General features: G+C 51.0%; 1 protein-coding gene across 2 annotated transcripts in view; it reads left to right on the top strand.

The window, feature by feature from the left end:
* The first annotated feature begins 3,038 nt into the window (after positions 1 to 3,038).
* Positions 3,039 to 26,517, top strand: part of SRL (sarcalumenin) — a 54,529-nt gene continuing 31,050 nt past the window's right edge. The window contains exon 1 of one of the 2 annotated variants that reach the window (XM_064362404.1): positions 3,039 to 3,116. In XM_064362404.1, the coding sequence (XP_064218474.1) occupies positions 3,056 to 3,116 (61 nt within the window). In that variant the 5' untranslated portion in view covers positions 3,039 to 3,055. The remainder of the gene's footprint in view (positions 3,117 to 26,517) is intronic. The other variant, XM_064362403.1, reaches the window with a different exon arrangement.

Raw genomic sequence — 26,517 nt, 5'->3', positions numbered from 1 at the left:
AATAAAAAGAAAAAATAGCCAGGTGTGATAGTCCCAGCTGCTTGGAGGCTGAGGTAGGAGGATTGCTTGAGCCTAGGAGGTTGAGGCTGCAGTGAGCTATGATTGTGCCACTGCACTCCAGCCTGTGTGACAGAATGAGACCTTGTCTCAAAAAAATAAATAAAAATAAACTTCTCGCATATTTCTCCCTTGGGCGTATTGTTCCCAGGCTCAAATCCACAGCAGCCCCGTCACACACCTGTCATCCCTGGCCCCAAGATATCACACCACCTTCCCCTTTCTAGCTCTTAACCCCCACGTGAAGCAGCCAGATGTAGGAAAACCCAGATTCATAAAGCACTGATATGGGTGATCCTTTACCAAAGGATTTTTCACCAAACAATTTCTCTAGTGTATGGGCAGGAATCTGCAAACTACAGCCTGGAACCAGCCTGCTGCCTCTTTTTTATAATAAAGTTGTATCAGGATGCATCTACATCCATTCATCTGTATGTGCCAGCTGCTTCAGTTCCACAGGCACAGTGTCGGAGTTGCAGATGGCCAGCAAGACCTAAACTATTTACCACATGGCTCCTTACAGAAGCAGTCGGCCGACCCTGGCTCCAGGGCATTAGAAATGGGACCATTGGAAAGGAGGAGCTGGGCTGCATTTTTCTTCTGCCCCACGTCTTGTTCTCAGACACATGTCCTCCCTGGTCATCTGAGGAATGTGAGCCTGAGACAGTCAGGAGCAGGTGTGCCTAGGGCTGCACAGCTTCTGAAAATGGGGCTGGGCACCCTTAGGCTGAGGGCTCTGGCAGCTTCTGTCTGAAGGCCGAGCTGAGCTGAGCTGGGCACGGTGGCACATGCCTGTAGTCCCAGCTACTCAGGAGGCTGAGGTGCGAGGATCACTTGTGCTTAGGAGGTTGAGAGGAGCCTGGGCAACACAATGAGACCTCATTTTTATTTTTATTTTTTAAATTTTATTTTTTTTAGGAGTAGAGGGTTAATAGGCAAAAGAAAGAGAGGGAAACAGCTCTCTGCAGTGAGAGAGGGGACTTCGAAAAGGAAAAGGCTGGTGGCAGTGCATGCACTGGATTTTATAGCCAGGCTTGAGGAGGCGGTGTCCGATTGACAGAGGACTCACAGATAGGTTCCATCAGGCATTACATTTACATAGCACGAAGGGAAGGCTGGCCTCCCCCATCTAATCTTAAGCAAGTAAACTTTCCCCTTGGCTGTCACCATCTTGTCTGCTCCTTGCTGTATATGTGGCTGGCAGAGAAGGAAAGATGGACCCGCCATTTTGAACATAATTGGTACAACTGCTGGCATCTATGGCTGCAGCTCGAGTTTACAGGCTGTTCTTTGTTAGAAAGGAAAGTGATTTGGGGCTGCTTTTCATTAAAAGGAAAACTTACTGAGGACTTCTGTACCCTCACTATCTAAGTAATTTCTTTCTTTTTTTTTTTTTTTTTTAATACAGAGTCTTGCTCTGTTGCCCAGGCTGCGGTGCAGTGGCGTGATCTTGGCTCACTGCAACCTCTGCCTCCTGGGTTCCAGCAATTCTCCTGCCTCAGCCTCCTGGGTAGCTGAGACTACAGGCGTGCACCACCATGCCTGGCTAATTTTGTGTTTTTTGTAGAGATGGGGTTTTACCATGTTGGCCAGGCTGGTCTTGAACTCCTGACCTCAGGTGATCTGCCTGCCTCGGCCTCCCAAAGTGCTGGGATTACAGGCGTGAGCCACCGCGCCCAGCCCTGATTTACTTTTAGTTCCTTTCCTCCAAGGCCAGCTTATACCTCTTCACCTCACAACGACACCATTCCCCTGACCAGACAAGCAAGTGCCTGCTTTCCCTTGGCTTCTTACAACTGGCTCTCTGGGCCATCACAAAAAATTTAAAAAACTCAGTAGAGCATAGTGGCACTCTTGTCCTAGCTACTTGGGAGGCTGAGTTGGGAGGATTGATTGAGCCTAGGAGGTCGAATGCAGTCAGCCATGATTGTGCCACTGCACTCCAGCCTGGGCGACAGCAAGATCCTCTATAAAAAAAAAAAAAAAAGCAGTTTGCAAAGGTGACTGAATGTTCTGGAACCCCTGGGTTATTGGAAATAGATATCTGTTTCTTCATCCTCCAACTTACACTGCAGCCTCAACTGTGTCTCACCGTGCCCCTCTCCCTCTGGTCCACATGCTCTCTCTTCCAGAGGCTGGAAGGTTGTTCAGAGCTGTAGCCTTGGACTTCAGCGGTCACATGTTGCAGGTTTGCCGTAGCTGACCACTGTCTCTCTCTCTCTTTTTTTTTTTTTTTTGAGACCAAGTTTTGCTCTTCTTGCCCAGGCTGGAGTGCAGTGGTACGATCTTAGCCCACTGCAACCTCCACCTCCCAGGTTCAAGCAATTCTCCTGCCTCAGCCTCCCGAGTAGCTGGGATTACAGGCACGCACCAGCACGCCCAGCTAATTTTTTGTATTTTTAGTAGAGATAGGGTTTCTCCATGTTGATCAGGCTGGTCTCAAACTCCGGACCTCAGGTGTTCCACCCTCCTCGGCCTCCCTAAGTGCTGGGATTACAGGCTGAGCCTCTGAGCCCAGCTACTGAGCACTCTAGCATCTAAATCAGTGACTGTCAAATAGGATTTCTTCTGTGCTGCCTTACAGCTTCCTTCTTCTAGTGCAGGTGTGTCAAGGTGCTTAACCTGCCCAGACTTCGGATCAAGTTATTGCAAGTTCTGGGAAGACTCAGATTCTTAACTTCATGACCTCAGCCTAAGGGATGCTCCATTTTATGCCTGTCACCCCTGCCCTGTGACCAATGTCATGTGATCCTAGGGCTGCAGGGGTTCGGGAGAGAGAATCCAGCCGTGGCCCTGTGTTCTGGGACCCGGCAGCTGGGACAGTGGCAGCGCAGGCCGAGCCTCCGCACAGTCTGCCGGGGTCTGGGCTTCTTCCCCATCACGCCCTCCTAGTTGCCCTAGTGACTGTGTGACCCCTCTCCCCCTGCACTGCCTGCTGTTGCCAGGGCCAGCTGTATAAATAGAGGCGAGGAGCAGCTGGGCTCTCTTGGCAGTCACCATGAGGGCGCTGGTCCTGCTCGGCTGCCTCCTGGCCTCGCTCCTGCTCTCAGGACAAGCAGGTAGGGCCCCTCCCAGCATGACCCAGCCCAGACTACACCCTCATGCTTCCTCTAAGGTTTTCTGTCTACTGTGCGTAGGGTAGGGAGTCGGGACTGACGGCAAACCCCAGCTCCTGGCTGGTGTCACTGTTCTCATCCTTCTCTTTTCCCTGGTCCTGGGGCCTCGGAGAAAGAGCTGGGTGCTGGAGAGGAGGAGTGCAGTTGTGGGGCTCTTGGGGAGTCCAGAGGAAGCGGGAACAGCAAACAGCTGAGGCCTGAGCTGGGGTCAGAGAGGAGTCCGGCTGGTAGATGTGGGAAAGAGGGGCCCCTAAAGTCAAGACTGGGGAGCCTCTGAGACGGACAAAATAGCACAGTCTGGGAGCTGGAGGTCATTGAGGTGACTCTCCCACCTGGTAGGAGATAAGGCAGAGGCCCCACTCCAGCAAGAGACCTGGGTTTGCGTGATCGAGGATAGAGGGGGGACCCAGTGGGCAAAGGTGGGGACCGTTTTGGGAGCAGTGAGATAGAGTTGGTTTGGGATAAGATCGGAAATAGAGTTGGCCGTAGGGCTGGAAACAGAATTGGATGCAATTCAGAAGAGGAATGGGCCTGTTCTGGAGTAGAGCCTCTGCTAGTGGTGGGGGCTTCCATCAGAAAAGGGGGTCATCTCTACATGCCTGGGCTTCCCTTTGACATCTCAGCACTTTGGGTAGCAGAGGTGGTGGCTTGGGTTGCAGCATGGGGGTTATCTATAGGCTGTGGAAATTGTTTTTGCCACCTCTTTTGTTCCTAAGGTTCCTGAGGCCTGGTTTCCCTCAGGGATGCTTGTAGGGAGGTGCTCTGGGGATCCCCCTACGATCTGGACTCCCCACCACGTCTTTTCATGACTTGGCAGTCTTCCCCCAGCCGGGCTTTGAGCCTAGGTTTGTACCTGGGACTGTGGAGGCCCGGAATCCAGCCTGTCAGGTCTTTGAGGTTGAATAGGGAATTGCAAGGGCACAGTCCCAGCAAGGAGAGCAGGCAGTGGGTGGGAACAAAAGCTATTCCTCAGGGACTGGAGATGTAAGGTGGGGGACTCCGGCCACTGCATTTGCTGCTGGGCCCTGCCCTTGTCTGTCCTTGAGTTAATTTGGGCTCTGCGGGGCTGCAACGGCTCGAGTGCTGAGTATTCCAGGCGGCTGTCAGGCAGCTAAGTATGGAAACAACCGCGTAATTGGATCCGGAGCCCCAAGCCTCTGCCACCCTCTCCCTTCGTGGCCCCTCCTCTGCTGCAGCTCAGCCCCAGCTGCCCGGCTTCTACACACTGGGCCCCAAGAATTTTTGGCCTTTTAGGGGCATCCTTTACCTTTCCTTCCACTGAAGGAACTGGCCATCTGGAATGTTCTGCAGGTCTTGCTGGGGCTTCTTGCCATGGAGAAAGGAGGCAGTCAGGTGCTTGTGCAAAGATCCCCTCTCTCTGCTGTCTTTCCCTCCTGGGTCCCACCGTGTGTGTCTGCCCCTGGCCCAGCCTCCAGTGTAGAAGCTCCCGTCTGTCCCTGCTCAGCGCTTGGGCTGTGGGTTTCATCCACTGTGGGGATTTTATCAGGACTCTGCCCCACTGTGCACTGTATACTCCAGAAGAGGCTTCCTCCTGCATCCACCAGCAGTTCTCACCCGCAAGGTAGCTTCCTCACGCCCCCATCATGACAGTCCTTCCTAGTGGGTGATTCCCCCCCAGAATTGTGCCACTCTCGTAAATACCACTCCACCCAAAGGTCACATCTTGGCTCCTGACCTCCTTCCCTCACCTGTCCACTCTGTGCGAACTTCCCTCCCTATTTTGCTTGCTCCTCAACTGGGTGGCAGCAGATACTCTCCCTCAAAACCCTCACCTGCTTCCTAGGGCGGGGACCCCACAGAGCTTCTCCTCTGTGCCTTCCCCCTTGTTGCTCTTGTGCCGCTCTGGACTGGGGTGGTGGGCCCTGCAGCCCTTCTTCTTGGCTCCCTGTGAGGAGACAAGCGCCCCCGCCTCACCGACCACTGGTCACCCGTGTCCATGCCAGGACGGGGAAGGAGCAGCCAGGTGGGGGCCTTCCTGGTCTCCACCTCTCGACCTGCTGCCCCCTGGCCTTTGTACCCACTGGGACCTCCTCTTTGGGAGTCCTGGCTAGGGGCTACTCCTCCTTAAGAGCAGTGGAAAAGGCCCCTAGCAATGGTTCGATCAGTCTGCCCACCATCCAGGGAAGGGAAGAAAGCCTAGAGAAATGGGGAGACTTTTCCGAGGTTAGATAGCGAGTCAGTGACAGGCACATCCAGGGCCAGAGTCCTCTCCTTTCCTCAACCTGCCTATACTCCCGAGCTCCTCTCTGCCTGTAGGGTGAGTGTGAAAGGGGGTAAAGGAGTGCTGTGGATAAGGCCATCCTGGGGGAGCTTCCCTAGTTGGCAGGGCAAAGGCTTTTGGTCTCCCTGGAGAGTCGGAGGCTGCTGACAAAGCATTTCTTTGGGTTTAAGCCATTGGTGTTTATTGCTAAAGGCAGAATTCAAGACCTCTTTGCTTCCTATTGTCCTTCCTGTTGCTTGATATGGAGATTGGGGATCTGGGGATTCCTGTCCATCCTTCATCCTTCCTTTATGTCCAGCCCAGCCCTAGTTTCAGATGCCCGTCTCCCCTGGCCCCACCTAGCCACCCCAAGGGGGAGGGGCTGGTGCATGCTGGGGCTGCCCCTCTGTGAGCACCCACGGCTCAGCGCCCGCCATGTGAGACAAGGGTGCAGAGTCATGGTCAGGAAGCCCCTTCCCTGCCCCTTTCTCTCCCACCCCAGGCTGGTTATTTCTAGGAAGAGGCCAGTGCTCCAGTTTCCTAAACAGGGAAGCCCAGCTGCTACAATCCACTGTGGGAGGGCTGCTGAGAAAATGTAGCAATCTCAGGGGTCTTGGGGAGAGAACAGAGCGCAGAAGCCTTTTCAGTCCCTGGAGCTGTGTCCCCACAGCTGGTTCCCTCACTCCTCATTTGGTGCGGCCAGGTGAGCCCGTAGGGGACATCTGGTCCCACAGTGAGTCTGGAGCACACTAGACTGGGCTGTGCTAATGAACACATCTCTCAAAAAAGTGATACTTTGGCCAGACACAGTGGCTCACACCTGTAATCCCAGCACTTTGGGAAGCCAGGGTGGAAGGATTGCCTGAAGCTAAGAGTTTGAGACCAGTCTAGACAACATAGTAAGACCCTCTCTTTTTTTTTTTTTTTTTTTTTTTTTTGAGACAGAGTCTTGCTCTGTCGCTAGGCACCAGGCTGGAGTGCAGTGGCGCAATCTCGGCTCACTGCAACCTCCGACTCATGGGTATAAGCGATTCTCCCGCCTCAGCCTCCTGAGTAGCTGGGACTACAGGCATGCACCACCACACCCAGCTAATTTTTGTATTTTAGTAGAGTTGAGGTTTCACTATGTTGGCCAGGATGGTCTCGATTGAGACTGTGTCTTTAAAAAAAAAACAAAACATAAAACAAAAAATGAGCTGAGTGTAGGGGTGCATGCCTGTGGTCCCAGCTACTTGAGAGGCTGAGGTGGGAGGATCACATGAACCCGGGAGGTCAAGACTGCAGTGAGTCGTGATTGCACCATTGCACTCCAGCCTTGGTGACAGAATGAGACCTTGTCTCCAAAAAAAAAAAAAAAGGGCACCTGGCGTGGTGGCCTTTAGAACTGCTGTTTAGGAACTGCTGGTTTTGTCCCACATCCGGGTATTACAGTAAAGATCAAAGAGTGAGTTCATGGCAGGCCAGAGCTGGAATTCAGGCCTCTCCACTCCTTGGCCAGTGCCTCTACCCACTTATCCCCCAGACGGAGGTCCAGATGAGGCCAGTAGCATCCAGCTGGCCCTCTGGTGCCTGCTTGGGTGTAGTGGGCTGGGGAGAGTCAGCCTATGGACACAGGAAGAGGACAGCTGCTTCCGCTCTCTGTCCTGGCCTCCAGGGCTAAGGACAGGGCTAGGCCTTGTGCATCCTGGCTGGAATGAGGCGGGCGGCTGGGGGAGTGGGGCGCTGGGAGGGCCATTGTTGTGGGATAGAGTGCCCAGGCTTAGCTCTTTCTCTGGGCATATGCCCTGCTCCCAACCCAAATCCATGCCTCATCACAGCCTAACTCCTTATCTGTAAATATCGCTCATGTGTGCAAAGCCCTCTCGTTCAGACACCTCACTGCGTTCCATCATTCTTGAACCCATCCCGAGTTTACTGCGTCCCTGCTATTTTTGAGGTATGATACTAACAGAATTGAGAAAGGCATTTTGTCCTCAGCGCTTATAGTTCAGTAGGGGAGAGGAGGCCTTCTCTGCCTTGCCTGTAGCTGAATCTGGTCAAACAGGACATACCACAGTGTCATTGGAGAGGCACAGGAAAAGGTGGAGGCAGGGTGGAGATAATCTTGAGCTGAGTGGATCAGGAAAGGTTTTACAGATGAGGGAATATTTGAGCTAGTCCTCGAAGAAAGCGGGATTCAGAGCAGAAAGATGGCAGGAAGGGAATTCTGAGTTGAGGGAACAGGCTGAGGAAACTCAAGGAGCCAGAGCAACGGGGCTGTGGTGAGATCCAGGAAAGGAGAGCATTGTTCTGTCTTGCATGAAGGCAGGCAGATGAAGTGGGGGTGGTGGGACGTGTTTGGAAGTTAAGGTTAGGGCTGAAAGTGCGAAGGGCCTTGTTAGGTGGAGCAGGACTTTGCTCAGTGGGCAGTGGGTCACCACCGAGGGCTCAGGGAAGATCCATCTGGCAGCTGTTGGTAGAAAGAGTAGGGTGAGGGGAGACTGATTAGTCAGCCATGCCAGAGAGGCAGGTGAGGGAGTGTGAACACGGGCGAGGGGATAGGAGTGGAGAGAAGGGGTAGACCCAGTTGGTAGCTGGTGTAGAATCTCTGGGCTTCCCAGTGTGGGAGCCAGGCCAGGACATGGAACCCTTACAGGTTTGGTTGGGGTCAATGGGAGAATGATCTTGCTAGAAAAATAGACTTGGAACATAAGAGAGAGGAACAGATTTTAAGAGTTGAGTTTGGGGCTGGATGAAGTGGCTCAAACCTGTAACACCTGTAATCCCAACACTTTGGGAGGCAGAGGTCGGAGGATGGCTTGAGCCCAAGAGTTTGAGACCAGCCCGGGCAACATAGTGAGACCCCATCTCTGAAAAAATGCTGGACGCAGGCCGAGGCGGGTGGATTGCCTGAGCTCAGGAGTTTGTGACCAGCCTGGGAAACATGGTGAAACCCTGGCTCCACTTAAAAAACACAAAAAATTAGCTGAGTGTGGCAGCGTGCACCTGTAGTCCTAGCTACTTGGGAGGCTGAGGCAAGAGAATTGCTTGAACCTGGTGAGCCAAGATTGCGCCACTGCACTCCAGCCTGGGCGACAGAGCAAGACTCCGTCTCAAACAAACAAAAAAAAAAGAGAGAGAAAAATGAACTGAGCATCGTGGTGGGTACCTGTAGTCCCAGCTATGTGGGAGGTTGAGGCAGGAGGATTGCGGGAGCTTGGTAGGCTGAGGCTACAGTGAGCTGTGATTGCACAGCTCAACCTGGGAAACAGAGTGAGATCCTGTCTCAAAAAAAAAAAAAGTTCCGTTTGGGTCATTATGAAGATTGGCTACTGGTGGGCCATCTGGATGGAGATGGCAGGGATTAAAAAGGCAGGACTGGAGTTTAGGAGGGAAGTCAGATTGGGGCATTTAGGAGTGAGATTCATTTACATAAAGATGAGAGGCAGATTCTGAGGTCACCCAGGTAGCTGTAATAGGGAGAGACAAAGAAGAAATTCAAGGACCAGTCCTTGATGAACGCTGAGTTTGAGGAGTAGGAAGAGGAAGAAGAGAAGTGAATTTCGGAAAGATAGGAAGGCATCCAGGAAGAGATAGGATTAAATATCACAGAGATGCTGAGGGAGAGGAGGTGTTGCTTCTGACAACCAGGAGGTGACTGACCGATGAGGAGGGTTTGAGGGTATTTAGTGAGGATGAGGAGGCAACATCTTTAGACCTAGAAACTCTTAAAAATTAAGTTTGGGAGAAATAAAGGCCAGCAACAGTAACTTACAAGCATATGGGTTTGCAAAGGTAGAGAATTTTTTTTCTTTACCTTTTTATTTACTTTTTTTAGACAGGGTCTCACTCTGTTGTGTAGGCTGGAGTGCAGTGGTATGATCAAGGCTCACTGCAGTCTTCACCTCCTGGGCTCAAGCAGTCCTCCCACCTCAGCCTCCTAAGAAGCTGGGACTATACTATGCCGGGCTAATTTTTTTTTGTTTTTTGGTAGAGGCAAGACCCACTGTGTTGCCCAGGATGATCTCAAATCCCTGGGCTTAAGTGATCCACCTGCCTTGGCCTCCCAAAGTGCTGGAATAATGGGCATGACCCAGCGCGCCTGGCTGAGAAGAGTTTTTTCTTTTTTCTTTATATATATATAAAAATTCTCCGTGCCCCGGCTGGAGTGCAATAGTGTGATCTCAGCTCACTGCAATCTCCACCTCCTGGATTCAAGCGATTCTCATGCCTCAGCTTCCCTAGTAGCTAGGATTACAGGTGCAGACCACCATGCCTGGCTAATTTTTGTATTTTTAGTAGAGACGGGGTTTCACCATGTTGGCCAGGCTGATCTCAAACTCCTGACCTCAAGTGATCCACCCACCTCAGTCTCCCAAAGTGCTGGGATTACAGGCGTGAGCCACTGCACCCAACTGAAAAGTTTTTTCATTACTAGAGAAGAATAAGTGTGTTCCTGGGCCAAGGGGGAAGGATACTGTGGTGATGGAAGGATTGAAGAGTTCAAGGGAGAGATGGGAGGCGTGGTGACTGCGACCTCGGTGCGCTTGAGGAGAGGAAGAAAGGTCTGGGTAGGCCTTACTGGAGGATGCACTGTGGCTCTCATGAGAATTGAGGGGACCTCAGATGGACACCATGCATTACAGGCAGACTCGGTACCCCCAGTGCTAGTCAGTAGGGAGCAAGGCTAGTGGATCCTGATCTGCGCTGGGTTTTGTGAGGGAGGGCATGGAAGGCCACAGACGGGAAGCACCCCACCCCATCTTCACCTGTGGGTTAGAAAGGCAAGTTGCCCTGAGTTTTATGGTATTGTGTGGTAGGGCAAGACGGGATCCTTTTCTCCAGTGCTGGAGGAGAGCTGGGCAAAGCCTCAGAGAGGAAGCTGGGAGGCCAAGGTAAGGAATAGTGTTTTCATCACAGTGAATGTTGGTGAGATGCTGCCTCGAGCCACCTGCTGGAGATTGTAGAGGGCAAAATTCAACGCCAAGCTCCATGATCTAAAATGTTTACTCATCAGATGTCTGTTGAGTCCATGATGGGCAAAGCACTGTATTTGCATTTTGACTCCATTGGGGTTAACTTTTTAATTATTTATTTATTATTATTTTTTGAGACAGTTTTGTTCTTGTTGCCCAGGCTGAAGTGTAATGGCATGATCTTGGCTCACTGCAATCTCCACCTCCTGGGTTCAAACGGTTCTCCTGCTCCGCCTCCCGAGTACCTGGGATTACAGGCATGTACCACCATGTATTTTTAGTAGAGACAGGGTTTCTCCATGTTGGTCAGGGTGGTCTCGAACTCCCGACCTTAGGTGATGCACCCGCCTCAGCCTCCCAAAATGCTGGGATTACAGGTGTGAGCCACCGTGCCTGGCTTATTTTTTATTTATTTTTTGAGACGGATAATTGCTCTGTCACCCAGACTGGAGTACAGTGTCAAGATCTTGGCTTACTGCAGCCTCTGCCTACTGGGTTCAAGAGATTCTCCTACCGCAACCCTCCTGAGTAGCTGGATTATAGGCACCCGCCACTACGCCTGGCTAATTTTTGTATTTTTGGTAGAGATGGGGTTTCACTATGTTGGCCAGGCTGATCGCAAACCTCTGACCTCAAGTGATCTGCTCACCTTGCATCCCAAAGCACTGGGATTATAGTTGGGAGCCACTGTGCCCAGCCAGGGTTAGCTTTTTAAAGTAGAAATTGGCTCGGTGGACATATGGCCTGAGTTACCCAGATGATGACCTTAGTCCTCATTTATTTATTTATTTATTTGAGATAAGGTTTCATTTTGTCCCCCAGTGGCACAGTCATCGCTCACTGCAGCCTTGATTTCCTGGGTTCAAGCGATCCTCCCACTTCAGGCTTCAGAGTAGCTGGGACTACAGGCATGTGTCACCACACCTAGCACCCAGCTAATTTTATTTTTTGTAGAGACATGGTCTCACTATGTCACTGTGTTGCTCAGGCTGGTCTCAATCTCCTGGGCTCAAGTCATTCTCCTGCCTCAGCCTCCCAAAGTGCTGGGGTTACAGGTGTGAGCCACTGCACCCAGCTAACTGTGGTTTTCATTGTTCCTTGTGGACTGGGGATGGGAGTCCAGCCTCAGGTCCCTTCATTGTGTGTTCCTGGCTGTGAGGCCTGTGCCCCTCTTGTGGCCCATTGGTGGGACTTACTTTGGCACAAGGTGGTGGACTGGCTTCTATTCTCTCCTGAGTTTGCTCTGGGAGTCCTGGCTCCTCAGGGACCCCCGCCCCTGGACTCACCTGTCTTCTCAGAGCTAAAAGTTGATCTTCAGACTCCACCTCCACCCTGTTTGGCTCCTTCATTTCCTCCCCATGCTGGGCCCCTACTCTGTCCCCTGTCCCTGCTGCCAAGACACTGGTAAGGGGAGGATCTGCAACACATTGCAGTGGAGGCAGATGGCTCACAGCATAGATGGGCACTTTCCTCAAATCTCTTTGTATTTCAGAAGATTCAGAAAATTTTAGCTCAAGGAAGACATCCCTAAGGTAGAATTTCCCATTTGGCCATCAAGGTCTTACCCGAAGTTCCTGAATCTCAACACAGAGGTGGTAAATAGTTCACCAGTTTTCAGTGCAGAGGGACTGAACTACATAGCAGGGGTTTCTCTTCTGGGGTTTCTCACCTGAATGGGTGAAAGAATGAATGAATGAATTGGAGCCATGGCAAGCATAGCTGCATGGCTGCCAAGCAGGATCTGCCCAGTGCTCCAGAGGTCCTAGTCTCTTGTGCTCCTCCCCAGCTGGATATCCTCAGCAGGACTTGGCAGGGGTAGGTGAGTTTAGCAAATGGGATGGATTTAACTGAGTTTCTGGAGATTGATCCGTTTCCTCAATGGCAGCAGCCTATGCTGTCTTCTTTCTCTAAGATCAGAGAAGTCCTGTTCCATCTGGTTTCAGCCTCCCTCATGCCTTTGCAGCCCTGAAGGTGGTTTTGCTCGTAGTCAGGGTCCCAGCCACCCCCTCACCTTGGGGACATGCCGTTGCTTGTCACTTTCTCACTGTCCCTCACAGAGGACTCCCAGAGCAGCCATTGCTGAGCTGCCCCATCTCAGGGAGGGGACAGAATCAGAATGAAAGCACCAAATTAAATCAGAATTAAAGCAATAGTTTTTATATTAAACTTAATTAATAGGCAAGGCACAGTGGCTCACATCTGTAATCCTGGCACTTTGGGAGGCCAAGGCAGCAGGATTGCTTGAGCCTATGAGTTCCAGACCAGCCTAGGCAACACGGTGAGATCTCGTCTCTACAAAAAAATTTTAAAAATAGCTAGATGTAGTGGGTGCACCTGTGGTCCCAGTTACTCGAGAGGCTGAGGTGGAAGGATGGCTTGAGTCTGGGAGGTTGAGGTTGCAGTGAGCCAAGATTGCACCACCTGCACTCTAGCCTGGGTAATAGAACAAGACCCCATCTTTAAAAAAAAAAAAAAAGCATGGAATGAGTGCAGGCTGTGACTAGTCCTGGCAGGAGAGGAGGGGTTGGGCACCAAGTTCTGAAGAAATGAGAGGTGCAGCGTTCCTTGGGAGTCCCCTTTAGGTTGGAAAAGCAGGATATACTGAGGTTAGGAATGAGGGCATGAAAGGATCAGATAGAAGCATGAGGGTATGGCACAATCTCAGATGCCTCAGGGGCTGGAGGTAGCAGAGAGTGGGGCATTTGATGAGAGCAGGGAGAGGTGAGGCAGCTGTGGGTCCCTCCCTGCGAGGCCCAGCTCTCAGCCCCTTGTCAGCCCTGTGAGGTCCTGGCCAGCTGCACTGTGCAGGCGGGAACGAGTTGTGTCTCTGCCCTCAGGAGCCGACCTTCTATTTGGGGAGATGACACACACTGAAAAAAAAATGTAACTAACACCCTTGGCAGCCAACTCTCACTTTGGTTGGAGTTCAGGAGATGGTTGGGAAGGTTGGCTGTGCAGAGGGACGGTGTTTCAGCCCAACTTGCAAGGAGGGGGTGATCACTGGACGGTCAGCTTCGGGAGGATGGGAGCTGTGCCTTTGTTTAATTTGCTTGTACTTCATCACTAACAGTGTAGCATGACACTTGGCTCATTCAAGGCAGTCAGCAATGTCTAATGAATGAGCAGATGATTTGTGCAGGCAGAGACATCTGAAGATGGTAACCAAAGCCAGGAGGTGAGGAAGCTCAGAGGACGGCACTATCTGGGACAGGATGAGGCCAGCTCTGGCTAGAATGTGGGGCTCACGTTCAGGGGAGGTGAGGCCACCCTGATGAGTTGGGGCCAGTTGGGAAGAACCTTGAATGCTGAGCCAAGTGGCTTTCTTTCAGCCCTCCGAAGGCTCTAGCCTGTTTTCTTCCAGCTGATCTCTCCCTTTTCCCCTCCCTCTTCCCCTCCCTCTCAGATATTTTTGGATGCCTCTAGAGCAGGGACTGCACTCTGAGCTCAAACAGGTGTAGGCAAAGTCTGGCCTGGAGTTTTGGCTTATAGGAAGTGGCTTGTGCTGGGAGCTCAGGGGAGAGCCCCGGGGTTTGGAAGTCCCCATCCTCTCCCCACCACTGGATTGCTACCAGAACTGCAGCCACTGGTCCTCCTTCAGGTGATCATTTGGTTAGGATCTAGGCCAGCTCAGTTTTCTCCTATAGAATTTCCCCTATGCCGGGCACAGTGGCTCTTCTCTGCAATCCTAGCACTTTGGGAGTTTGAGGTGGGTAGATCGCTTGACCCCAGGAGTGTGAGAGTAGCTTGGGCAATGTGGAGAAACCTCATCTCTGTAAAAAATACAAAATTAGCGAGGCATAATGGCACATGCATGTGGCCCCAGGTGCTTGGGAGGCTGGAGCAGTTGGATTTCTTGTGCCAGGAGGTCACAGCTACAGTGAACTGTGATTGTGGCACTGCACTCTAGTCTGGGTGACAGAGCAAGACTCTGTTGCAAAAAAAAAAAAAAAAAAAGAATTTCTTCACCATAGCAATAGGTAAAAGCTTGATCAAGCCATTCCTTTGGAAGACATGTCGCTGATAGCCATCCAGTTTACACAGCATTTAGGGCCTGATGTCACCAACTGTGCCCCTGTGGCCACCAGAGAGGCCTCTAGCCAGTTTGTTGATTACTTAGTGTCAAGTAGTAGATGAATACTTATTTTTCCTGCACTTACCCAAGATGGTCAAGAGACCAGACGGGGTCTCACTGTGTCACCCAGGCTGGAATGCAGTGGCACGATCTCGGCTCACTGCAACCTCTGCCTCCTGGGTTCAAGTGATTCTCCTGCCTCAGCCTCCTGAGTAGCTGGGACTACAGGTGTGCACCACCACGTCCGGCTAATTTTTGTATTTTTAGGAGGGATGAGGTTTCACCATGTTGGCAGGTATGGTCTTGATCTCTTTACCTCATGATCTCCCCGCCTCAGCTTCCCAAAAAGTGTTGGGGTTACAGGTGTGAGCCACTGGGCCTGGCATGAGACCAGGAGTGCTTTCTAGGACCTGGGAAGAATCTGGAAAAGAACTGGAGAAGTGTCAAATACTCACCCTACCCTGGGGAAATCATCCTGGCCTCGGGCTCCCAAGACACCAGCCCACCTCTTTTCCTGCCTTTGTTTACTTTCCGAATTGGTAGTTAATCTGGAGGGCACTCCACCAAGTCCCTCCTCACCTGGGACTGCCCACACAGAGGCACAGCACCTGGCCTGGGGTGAGGCCCAGCGGGAGCACTAGGACTTGGGAGCACAGCAAATGTTGGTTTTGTCACAAATCAGCCACCAAGCCCCTGACCGTCTCTGCGTCTGTTTCTTCACCCATAAAATGGGAATAACGATACTTGCCCTATTTCCAGCATGGAGCTGTTTCATGACTGTAATAAGAAAATGGCTATCGGATGTTTAAAATATTTTTTGATATCAGATACTTTTTAAGGTTAAAAGAACTATGACAAGAATGACAGGTTATCACTGTTGTAAGTATGCGACGACTTGACATTTGCCTCCAGTTTCCTGAAATATCATGAAACTTGACCAACCAGGGGAATCCATCAACATGCCGCCCCTGCTCAGGACTGTTAATATCCTTGGGATTCTCTGTCCTCAAAGAGCTTACAGACTAGGAGGGGAGACAGTCCCTGCTCATGATATGAGTAGAGAACCATATAAGGTAGACGTAATCAGCAGCTAAAAATAAGCAGCCTGAGAGTGCAGAGAAAGGGGGAGCGTTGTTGGGAGAATGCTTCATGGAAGGGGGTTCAAGCCGGGTTTCAGAGCATGTGAGCCCCAGGTGGTGACAACAGGGTCTGGGGCCGTGGGGATGGTGAAAACGATCGGCTCAGTGTTAAATGGTGTCGGGAAGATTTCACAGCACCAGGCTTAGGTATTGGTTCCTATATGATCTTCCTGGACTACAGTAACAGATTGCCACAAACTTAGTGGCTTAAAACCACAGCAGTTTTTTTCTTTGTTTGTTTTTTGTTTTTTTTTAATACAGGGTCTTACTCTTTTGCCCAGGCTGGAGTGCAGTGGTGTGAGCTCTGCTTACTGCAATCTCTGCCTCCCAGGCTCAAATGATCCCCCCACCTCAGCCTCTTAAGTAGCTGAGACTATAGGCATGCACCACCATACCCAGCTAATTTTTGTATTTTTTGTGGAGACAGGGCTCTTGCTGTGTTCCCCGGGCTGGTCTTGAACTTCTGGGCTCAAGCAGTCCTACCTCGGCCTCCCAAAGTGCTGGGATTACAGGTGTGAGCCACTGTGCCTGGCCAAAACCACAGAAATTTATTCTCTTACAATTTTAGAGGCCAAAAGTCTGAAATCAAGGTGTTGGCAGGGCCATATTCCTTTTGAAAGGTCTAAGGGGGATCCTGGCCGGGCATGGTGGCTCACACCTATAATCCCAGCACCTTGGGAGGCCAAGAGGGGCGGATCCCCTGAGGTTGGGAGTTCGAGACCAGCCTGAACAACATGGAGAAACCCCATCCATCTCTACTAAAAATACAAAATTAGCTGGGCGTAGTGGCAAATGCCTGTAATCCCAGCTACTCAGGAGGCTGAAGGAGGAGAATCGCTTGAAACCAGGTGGCGGAGGTTACAGTGAGCCAAGATTGAGCCATTACACTCCAGCCTGGGCAACAAGAGCTAAACTCTGTCTCAAGAAACAAAAGCAGGGGATCCTTCCTTGCCTCTTCCAGCATCCAGTGGTTGCCAGCAATTCCTGGCATTCTTTGAGTGGTAGCTTCATCGCTGCACTCTCTGCCTCTGTCATCATGTGGCCTTCTCCCCTGTCTGTGTGTCCCTGTGTCCTCTCCTCATCATCTAAGGACATTGAAGACATTGGGTTTATTAGGACCCACCCTAATCCAGTATGATCTCATGTTAACTGATTACATTTGCAAAGACCCTGTTTCCATAGAAGGTCATGTTCTTAGGTTATAGGTGGATATGAATTTTAGGGAAACACTAATTTTGGGGGGGCTTTCTTCTAGGGGATAGTCATCTACTGGGTAGAAGGGTTACTTGTTTCCTTGGTTCTCTTGGTTCCACAGCCCATGTGTTGCCCCACTGGCTAATCTGGTTCTCTGCAGACACACCCGGGCAAGCGTGTTGAATGAACTGATGGACAGCTGGCCAGGGCAGCGAATTCCAAGAGGGAGCTGCCCAGCCTAGCAGTGGTGCTAGGGAGGAGGGTGGCTGCCCAGGTGGGAAGAATTGACCAGAATTGCCCAGCTCCTAGGACATGTGCCTCTGATGCAGGGTGAAGTAGAGGGGGCAAAGGGATGGAGGTCTGGGTCTTGGCTGCCCCGTGATGAAAAGAGTAAGGGACCAAGAAGCCAGAAGCCCTAGACCAGCTTGCTCTGTGACCTGAGGCCCAGCTCTTCTTCTGCACGAGCCCCCAGCCTACAGCACCCTCACAGTCTTGGCCCTGGGCACAGCACCCAAGTGGGAGATGGTGCAGGATGTGGAAGCATCTCCTTTTGCAGAAGCTCCTCAGAGAAAGAACTTCTGAATGAACTTTATTTTAGATTCAGGGGAGAACATGTGCAGGTTTTTTACATACTTACAGTGTGTGATGCTGAAGTTTGGGCTTTTGTTGATCCTGTCAACCAAATAGTGAACATAGTAGCAAGTAGGTAGTTTGTCAACCCTTGTCCCCTCTCTCCGTTCCCCCTCTAGTAGCCCCCAGTGTCTTCTGTTCCCCTCTTTATGTCTATGTGTATCCAGTGCTTAGCTCCCACTTATAAGTGAGAATATGCAGTTTTTGGTTTTCTGTTCCTGCCTTAATTTGCTTGGGATAATGGCCTCCAGCTGCATCGATGTTCCTGCAAATAATATGATTTTTTTTAATGGCTGCGTGGTATTCCGTGGTGTGGATGTACCACATTTTCTTGATCCAGTCCACCGTTGATGTGCACCTGTGTTCATTCTGTGTCTTTGCTGTTGTGAGTAATGCTGCAGTGAATACGTAAGTGAGTGTGTGTGTGGAACCTTCTTGAATGTTGCTGAGAAGTTCACTTTCTTATGACCTCTTCCCTTCTAGAATACGGGGTCCCCAACTAGAAGGCTGTGTCTTCTCACTGCAGGTGGTAGGAGTCCCAAACTCAGAGTCTGGGGTGTTTGGGCAGCCCCTGAAGCTGGTGGCTGTGGCTCAACCCAGTTCTGGAGGGGAACAGGGGTGAGGAGACTGGTCGCCACCTCTCGCCAGCCCCGGGGTCTTCAGGCCTTTTCAGAAGTGGCCACCAATGATCAGGGAGGCCTGGCCCAGGAAACCCAGGCTGCCCTTCTTAGACCAGCATCCCAGGCTCTTCTTTGGCTGTGTCCCACTCTCCTAACCACAGCCACTGTTCCCACACACCTGGCCTGGGCTCCTGCAGTATCTCACCCCAAATGACCTCACTTCCTAGTGGACTCCTCTGCTAAGCCCTTTGAGTTCACATTCCTGCTCAGGAGCTGCCCTGAAGTTAGTTCTATCTTCTGCCTGCTTGCTTTTCCCTCCAGTAAGATCTTAAGGTCTTTAAGAGGAGGTCCTGCAACTCAGCGGTTCAGTTCATGTGGCTGTCCCATGATGAAAGGTGTGGAAAGCAGCTCCTCTGGGGCCTTTTAATGAGAAACAGGCCTGGAGAGGTTAGGTGACCTGGCCTGAGGACACGCTACTCCTAGGCAAGTACTTCTCTGATTCTGAATCTGGGTCCTCTCTTGTCTTTTGGAACCCAAGTGGGGTTGAAGGAAGGTCTTCCATTTTGCTACTACCATCATGGATCCATCCATTCATCCATCCTTACATCCATCCATCTGTCCACCATTCCATCCATCCACGCATCCATCATCCACCCATCCATTGATCCACTCATCTATCCACCCATTCATCACATCTGTCCGTTCATCCACTCATCCACCCAGCATTCATTCATCCACCCACCCACACTTCCATCCTTCCATCCATCAGTCCACCGATCCATCCATCTATCTCTCCATTCATCTATCTGTCTACCCATCCTTCCATCCAGCCATTCATTCATTTCTGTCCATCCATCCACCTATCCATCCAGCCATCCGCCCATTCATCCATCCACCCATTTATCCATGGATCCACGCATCCATCCCTCATCTAACCATCCATTTTTTCATCCACCCACCCATATACCCATCTGTACATCCACCCATTTATTTATCCATCCTTCCATCCATTCATCTATCTCCCCTTCCATTCATCTACTGTTCATCCTTCCTTCCATTCATCAGTCCACCCACTCATACACCCACCCACCTGTTCATCCACCCATCTATCTACTCACCCATCGATCTACCCATTCACCCATCGTCTATTCATCTATCCATCCATTCATCCTTCCCCCATCCATCCGCCCACCTATCCATCTACCCATCTATCCATCCATCCGTGTATCTTCTATTCACCTTTCCATTCATCCATCCACCCATTCATCCTTCCATTCATCTGTTCATCCCTATTTCCTTTCATCCATCCTTCCATTCATTTATCCACACATTCATTCATCCAGTTGTCCTTCCATTCATCCTTCCTTCCATCTATCCATCTGTCCATTGACCCATTTCATTCATCCTTTCATGTACCCATCCATCCATCTATCTACCGTTTATCTACTGATCCATCCATCCTTCCGTCTCTCTGACCTTCCATTTTCCATCCATCCATCTATCTTTCCATTCATCCATCCACCCATCCATCCATTCATCTGTTCATTCATCCATCCGTCCATCTGTCCATCCAATGGCTGCCCTAGGTGCTGCGGCTACAAAATCCCGGACAGACAGGAAACTGAGTAAGTTATGTAGATTATTAGAAGGTGGTAGATGCAATGGAGAAAAACTAGGAATGGAAGATGGAGAAGACTGACTAGGAGACAATATTCAATAATATGTGGCCAGGGAAGGCCTTATGGAGCATGTGACATTGGAGCAGACTTAGAAGAGGAAGGAGTGAGCCAGATGGTTGTCTGGGAAGCATGAACATTCTCAGCAGAAAGCAAAGCAAGCACAGGGGACAGGAGGGGCCCTGAAGAGCAAATCCAGAGTGGTTGGACACAGTAGATGAGGGGGCACATGGGAGAGATGGGGTCACAGATGAAGCAGGGCCAGAGGGCACGGGCCTCCGGGTCACCATAGTATATTGGCCTCTTCTTTGCATAAGGTGGGAGCTACTGGAGGGAGTGTGTGGAGCACTGTCACTGTGCAGGGAACATACAGGGGATGGGGGACAGAAGCAGGCAGCTCAGGAAGGGGTGACATCAACAGTCCAGGTGGGAGATGACAGTGGCTGGGCCAGGGAGCTGGCGGGGACAGGGGTGGTAAGAAATGGTTAGACTGGGGGTATATTTTGAAGGTAGAGGATGGGTTTAATTAGGTTTTGAAGAAAGAAAACAATCAAAGACACATTATTATTGTTATTATTTTGAGACAGGGTCTCACTGTGTCGCCTAGACTGGAGTGCAGTGGTGCAATCAGGGCTCACTGAAGTCTTAACCTCCCGGACTCAGGCAGTCCTCCCACCTCAGCCTCTCGAGCAGCTGGCACTACAGGTGCACGCCACCACACCCAGCTCATTTTTTTGTATTTTTGGTAGAGACGTGGTCTCCCTATGTTGCCCAGGCTGATCTTGAACTCCTGGCCTCAAGCCATCCTCTCACCTCAGCCTCACCAAGTGCTGGGATTTGTAATCCCAGGGGTGAGCCACCATGCCCAGCTCTTTATTATTTTTGTAAACAGGTTATTGAGATATAATTCATACATCATGTAATTTTCTCGTTTAAAGTGTACAATTCAGTAGATTTTAGTATATTCACAGATATATGCAGTCATCAACACAGTCAATTTTAGGACATTTTTCATCACCTCAAAAAGAAACTCTGGGCCCTTTAGCACTTGCTCCCCAGTTCTCCCCCACCGTCCATTCCTTCCCACTCCCCAGCAACCAGCAATCTGCTTTCTGTCTCTATGGATATGCCTATTCTGGACTTTCATATAAATGGAATCACACAATATGTGGTCTTTGTGTCCGCCTTCTTTAACGTAGCCCCATGCCTTCCAGGTTCACCCGTGTTGTAGCAGGTGGCAGTGCTTCACTCCTTTCCATGGCTGGGAAATATTCCATTGTGTGGATAGACCACGTTCTGTTTATCCATTTATCTACTGATGGACAGCCGGGCTGTTGTCACCTTTTGGCTATTGTGAATCACGCTGCAAAAAATTTTTATAGAGATGAGGGTTCACCATATTGCCCAGGTTGGTTTTGAACTCCTGAGCTCAAGCAATCTTCCTGCCTCGGCCTCTCAAAGTGCTGGGATTACAGGCATGAACCACTTTGCCTGACCTCACTTTATCTTAATATTAGAAATATCTTGTACATTCTAGTACTCTCCAGCTTTCAGAATTCCTCTCACCGTGACAGTTCATAGGCACTCTATCAATAGTAGTGGAATGAGGCACTGCAAGCCTGACGGGTAGGCAGGGTGGGTATTTTTCTCTTCTGTTTTATTACTAGTGAAACGTGCCCAGAAATGTTTAAATACTTGCTTGAGGTCTTACTGCTGATTAGGGGAGAATACTTGGGCTCCTGACGCTGTTCTTTCCACTCCCCTTTCCCTCCTCCCCTCTTCTCCCTCCTCTAGAGGCTTGAGGTCCCCAGGGCTTTTCCATTACTGTCTTCCCTGCGCAGCTCTGCCTGACCACCAGAGTTCCATCCATGGCATTTTCTGCCAGGGCCCCCGACTGCCAGCTGCTCCTCCCTCTGCATTCTCCCAGGAATAGCATCTGGTGGGGAGCAGGGCCAGCTATGTCCCCACCCTCAATGGGCCGAGGGCTGATGGCCTTGGAAATGGATCGTAGCTAGGAAGGGGGTCCCAGGGCCAGGACTGGTGCAGCCTCATACAGGCAGGTTCCACCCTTTGCAACCCGTAGGTCTCTGGGAAGATGGTCTTAGATTTACTCCCATAATCAAAGTCCAAGGGTAGTGGTTCTGAGATGTTAGGGTGTGTGAGAATCTTCTGGGTGTGTGAGAATCTTCTGGGAGCTTGTTTAAAATGCTGATTCCTGGCCGGACATGGTGGCTCATCTCTCTGTAATTGCAGTGCTATGGGAGGCTCAAGTGGGAGGATCACTTGAGCCCAGGAGTTTGAGACCAGCCTGGACAGCAAGTAAGATCCTGTCTTTACAAAAAACATTAAAAAACCTAGCCAGATACAATGGCATACACCTGTAGTCCCACTGCTTGGGAGGCTGAAATGGGAAGATCATTTGAGCCCTGGAGTTTGGGGCTGCAGTGAGCTGTGATTGTACCACTGCACTCCAGCTTGGGTGACAGAGCAAGATTCTGTCCCTTAAAAAACAAAAAAAAAGGTAGATGCCTGAAGCCCCTGTGATGCAGAGGCCTGAGAACAGGCCTAGGAATTGTATTTTTCTTTCTTTTTTTTCAGTTGTCCAACCCCAAATGTTAGGAATTGTGCTTTTTTATTCTAGAGAAAGTCTGGCTCTGTTGCCTAGGCTGGAGTGCAGTGGCACAATCTTGGCTTACTGCAACCTCCGCCTCCCAGGTTCAGTGATTCTCCTGCCTCACCTGCTTTAGTAGCTGGGATTACAGGTGTGTGCCACCACGCCCAGCTAATTTTTTTGTATTTTTAGTAGAGATGGGGTTTTACCATGTTGGCCAGGCTGGTCTCGAACTCCTGACCTAAAGTGATCCACCCACCTCAGCCTCCCAAAGTGCTGGGATTATAGGCGTGAGCCACTGTGCCCGACCAGGAATTGTACTTTTAACCAAGCTCCTCTGTGGCCCTTCTGCAAACAGCCCTTGAGCCACATTTTGAGCAGTGCTGGCCAGGAACAAGGCTCATTACTGTCAGGTGGTCTCAGTGCAGCCCTGTGGTAGGGGGATATCTGCCAGGCCCTTATGGTGGGGGGGTACTTATGGTGGGGGCATATCTGCCAGGCCCCAGCTGGACACCTGCAATAGTCCTGGGTACGAGCCACAGGCATCAGCCTCCAGGAGCTGCTCATCTGTGGACACAGGTTAAAAGAATAAAAAAAGGGTTGGGTGTGGTGGCTCATGCCTGCAATCCCAGCACTTTGGGAGGCTGAGGTGGGTGGATCACCTGAGGTCAGGAGTTTGAGACCAGCCTGGGTAACATGGCAAAACCCCATCTCTACCAAAAATATAAAAATTAGCCAAGCGTGGTGGTGCACATCTGTAGTTCCATCTACTCAGGAGGCTGAAGCAGGAGAATCACTTGAACTCAGGAGGCAGAGGTTGTAGAGAGCCAAGATCATGCCACTGCACTCTAGCCTGGGTGACAGAGTGAGACCCTGTCTTAAGCCATTACATAGGGTGATGTCACATAGGTGACAGGTGCTGCAGGGACACAGAGCACAGGAGGGGTCAGGGAGGCCTCCTAGGGGATGGGCCTCAAAGCTGAGATCTGAAGTATGAGCTGGGATTAGCCAGGGGCCAGGCTGGGGGAAGGGGAGTAGCAGTGGGTTAGGCAGGTGGTGGTGTGGGCTATGGGGAGACCCATTATGGGTTGGATTGCATCCCCTAAAAGGATGCAAAGTCCTAACCCCAGAACCTCAGAATGTGAACCTATTTGGAAGTAGGGTGGTTGCAGATGTCATTAGTTAAGATGAGGTCATGCTGGAGTGGGGCTGGCCATAAATCCAATATGAAGGTGTCCTTATGGGAAGAGAAAAGATGCAGACACACAGAGAAGGCCTTATGACGAAGCAGAGACTGGAGTGACGCAGCCACAAGCCAAGGGTTGCTGGAAAACACCAGAAGCTAGAGAGGCAATGAAGGAGTCTCTTCTGTGGATTTCAGAAGGAGGTGGCCCTACTGGCACCTTGATTTGAGACTTCTGGCCTCCAGGACTGTGAGCAAACAATTTCCATTGTTTTACACCAGTAAGTTTGTGGTGCTTTGTCACGGCAGCTCCAGAGAAAAAATACAAAACCACATTCAGGTGTCGGTGCAGGGATCTGGGCCTTGTTTGGCCAGGACTGAGCGGGACCCTTTGGGCAGGCCCACTGAGCTCCTTAGATGTGAGCTGGAGGTGGCTGCATGTGGCTCTCAGTGTTGATCAGGGAGGGTTAGCCCAGGGACAGCAAGCATGGAATGCACACTTGCTCTAGCCCTGCCATGGCTTCAGCCTTCCTCTCTCCAGGGGAGTCCCGTGGGAACTGGGGAGTAGACAGCCTGGCTTGCTGTGTGGCCACGAGGCTACCGAGGGAAAAGAAAAGAATGGAATAGCCCATGGTCCTTGGAGATGAGGGCTTCATCTGGTTTCAGTATTTGTGGGTGTTTTTTTTGGAACAGGCTGAAGTTCAGTGGCACAACCATAGCTCACTGCAGCCTTGAACTCCTGGGCTCAAGATATCCTCCCCTCTCAGTCTCCTGAGTAGCTGGGACTACAGGTGTGTACCACCAGGCCCAGCTAATTTTTTTTTTTTTTTTTAGTATATCCAGGGTCCCACTACATTGCCCAGGCTGGTCTCGAATTGCTGGGCTCAAGCAATCCTCCTGCCTCCGCCTCCCAAAGTGATTTCAGTATTTGACTAGATGAGACAGATGCAGAGAGCCCAGGCTCTTGGTAACATGAAGTTCACCAGAGAAAGCTGCTGTTGAGTTGAATGATGATTTTTTCCTGAGGCAGGATGTCCAGAGACGGGGAGGCCTTAGAGGCCTGGCCTGAGGGGCGGGACGGAGCCTTCAGCTCACCCAGGAAAGTGCATCCCCATGTGTCTGGGGTTGTGAATCAGAGGCTCTAGCAAGGCTACTCCCAAGGAAGACATGAGGACATGAGATGTCTTTTTTTTTTTTTTTTTTTGAGATGGTGTCACCTAGGCTGGAACGCAGCGGTGCGATCTTGGCTCACTGTAGCCTCCGCCTCCTGGGTTCAAGTAATTCTCCTGCCTCAGCCTCCCGAGTAGCTGGAATTACAGGTGTGTGCTACCACACCTATTTTTTGTGTGTGTATTTTAGTACAGATGGGTGTTCGCTATGTTGGCCAGGCTGGTCTCGAGCTGCCCTCAAGTAATCCTTCTGCCTTGGCCTCCCAGAGTGCTGGGATTATAGGCATGAGCCTCTACACCTGGCCTAGACGTGAGATTTCTAGGATGGTTCCCCTTAGGGTGGCTGGGTGTTCTGAATGCTGTTGCCTGGGGCATCCCAAGCTCTGGAGTGAAAATTCAGGGTAACGGACAGATTTGCTTGAGAGGCTTCCAGAGTTTGTACTGTTCATGGAGAAGCAAGGTGGGGTGGGAGGGTCTTCCCTTCTCCAATGATCCAGACTCTGGAATGTTCTTTTGGTCCCATCTTCTGACCTCTGCTGTCTTGAACTTAGATAGCTAAGAGCTGATCTCTCACAGCCCTCATAGAACCAACTGTCCTTTGTCTCTTGGTGGTGATGACAACCATTCCTGGATTCCTCTGATGACCCCAGGAATACCACAGACTTAATGGTGAATGTAGGGAGCTTAACCCTCACCCTGGGTCCTTCCTGAAATCTCCATACAGACTGGGCATGACGGCCTTGTCTTTAGTCCTAGTTTTGTCCCAGCTCACTTGGTCATTTCTGGCAGACTCCTTTTTCCTCTCTGGGTATTGGTTTCCTCATCTGTGAAAAGAAAGAGTTGGGCTAAAGAGTTGGACTAGTTAGTTTCTAAGTTTCTTTCTAGTTCTAGAAGCCTTGAATGCAAAAATAACCATAAGGATAAATAATATGAGGCCTGGGGCCATGAATGCTAGGACCTGGCGATGGGACCCATCTGTCGTGGATTGGGTGATACCCTCTGGGAAGGAAGGTGGAAAAATCTGGCCTCTTGGTGTCTGGGCAGTGGTTTTTCCAGAAGGGTCTATGAGCTCAGGTATACGGACCAGGACATTTGTGTATGTACATTTCTGCTGGAAGCCTGTCCTTCCTCCTTAAGCAACTCTGCGTAGACTTGGGAACCACTGGCCCAGGCTGAGGACACCTCCCCAGCTGAGCCGGTCAGGGGCTGTGTGCCCCGTTGCTTGGCACTGTGAGTGGCGTTTCCCCTCACCTGCTCTGCTAACGGGGACAGAGCTGCTGGTGACAGAGGAGCAGGGACCTGCATGGTCCCGCAGGCCACTGTGCGAGGCTCTTGAAAGCCATGGAGACATCAGCTTTGATTGCACTTGTGCAGGAGGAGCAAAGCACCGCTGTATTGGAGGCCAGAACTGCTCCTGCCCCATCTCTGTGGCTCAGCCCTGGATGTATTCTCCAGGCCTGAGTAGTTTCTGAAGGGCTGATTGTCTCATTCTCAGTGCTCACTTACCATGAGGATGAGGAGGCCACACGGCACTGCTAATGACCTCCCTCTGACCGTGTTGCCATTTCAGAGAGCTTTGAAGGGCCCTTACCAGCCCTTTGCCTTCAGAAAGGACCTCCCTCCCATTCTCAGCAAGACGTGGCGCTTAGAATGGGTCTGTTTCAATTTCCCCTGAGTGTGCATTTGCGTTGGGGTGAAGTGCAGGGTCACCTCACTTCAGTGACTGTACAGAAGGGATGGGATGTGGTGGGCAGGGAGAGGCCTCGTGTGGCCTCAGATGTTGCTGGTGAATCAAGACTGACTGAGGCTGGAGTCAGGTACCGCAGTGGTTAACTTTGAGATCAGCAGAACTAGCTCCTGGCCCCTGGGAGTGT

This window comes from Aotus nancymaae, unplaced genomic scaffold (assembly GCF_030222135.1).
Source record: "Aotus nancymaae isolate 86718 unplaced genomic scaffold, 86718_ANA_hifiasm-v0.15.2.pri h1tg000049l, whole genome shotgun sequence".
In the NCBI taxonomy this organism is placed as follows: Eukaryota; Metazoa; Chordata; class Mammalia; order Primates; family Aotidae; genus Aotus; species Aotus nancymaae.
Note: the sequence above shows the minus strand (reverse complement) of the source record. Positions and strands in the feature narration are given on the sequence as shown.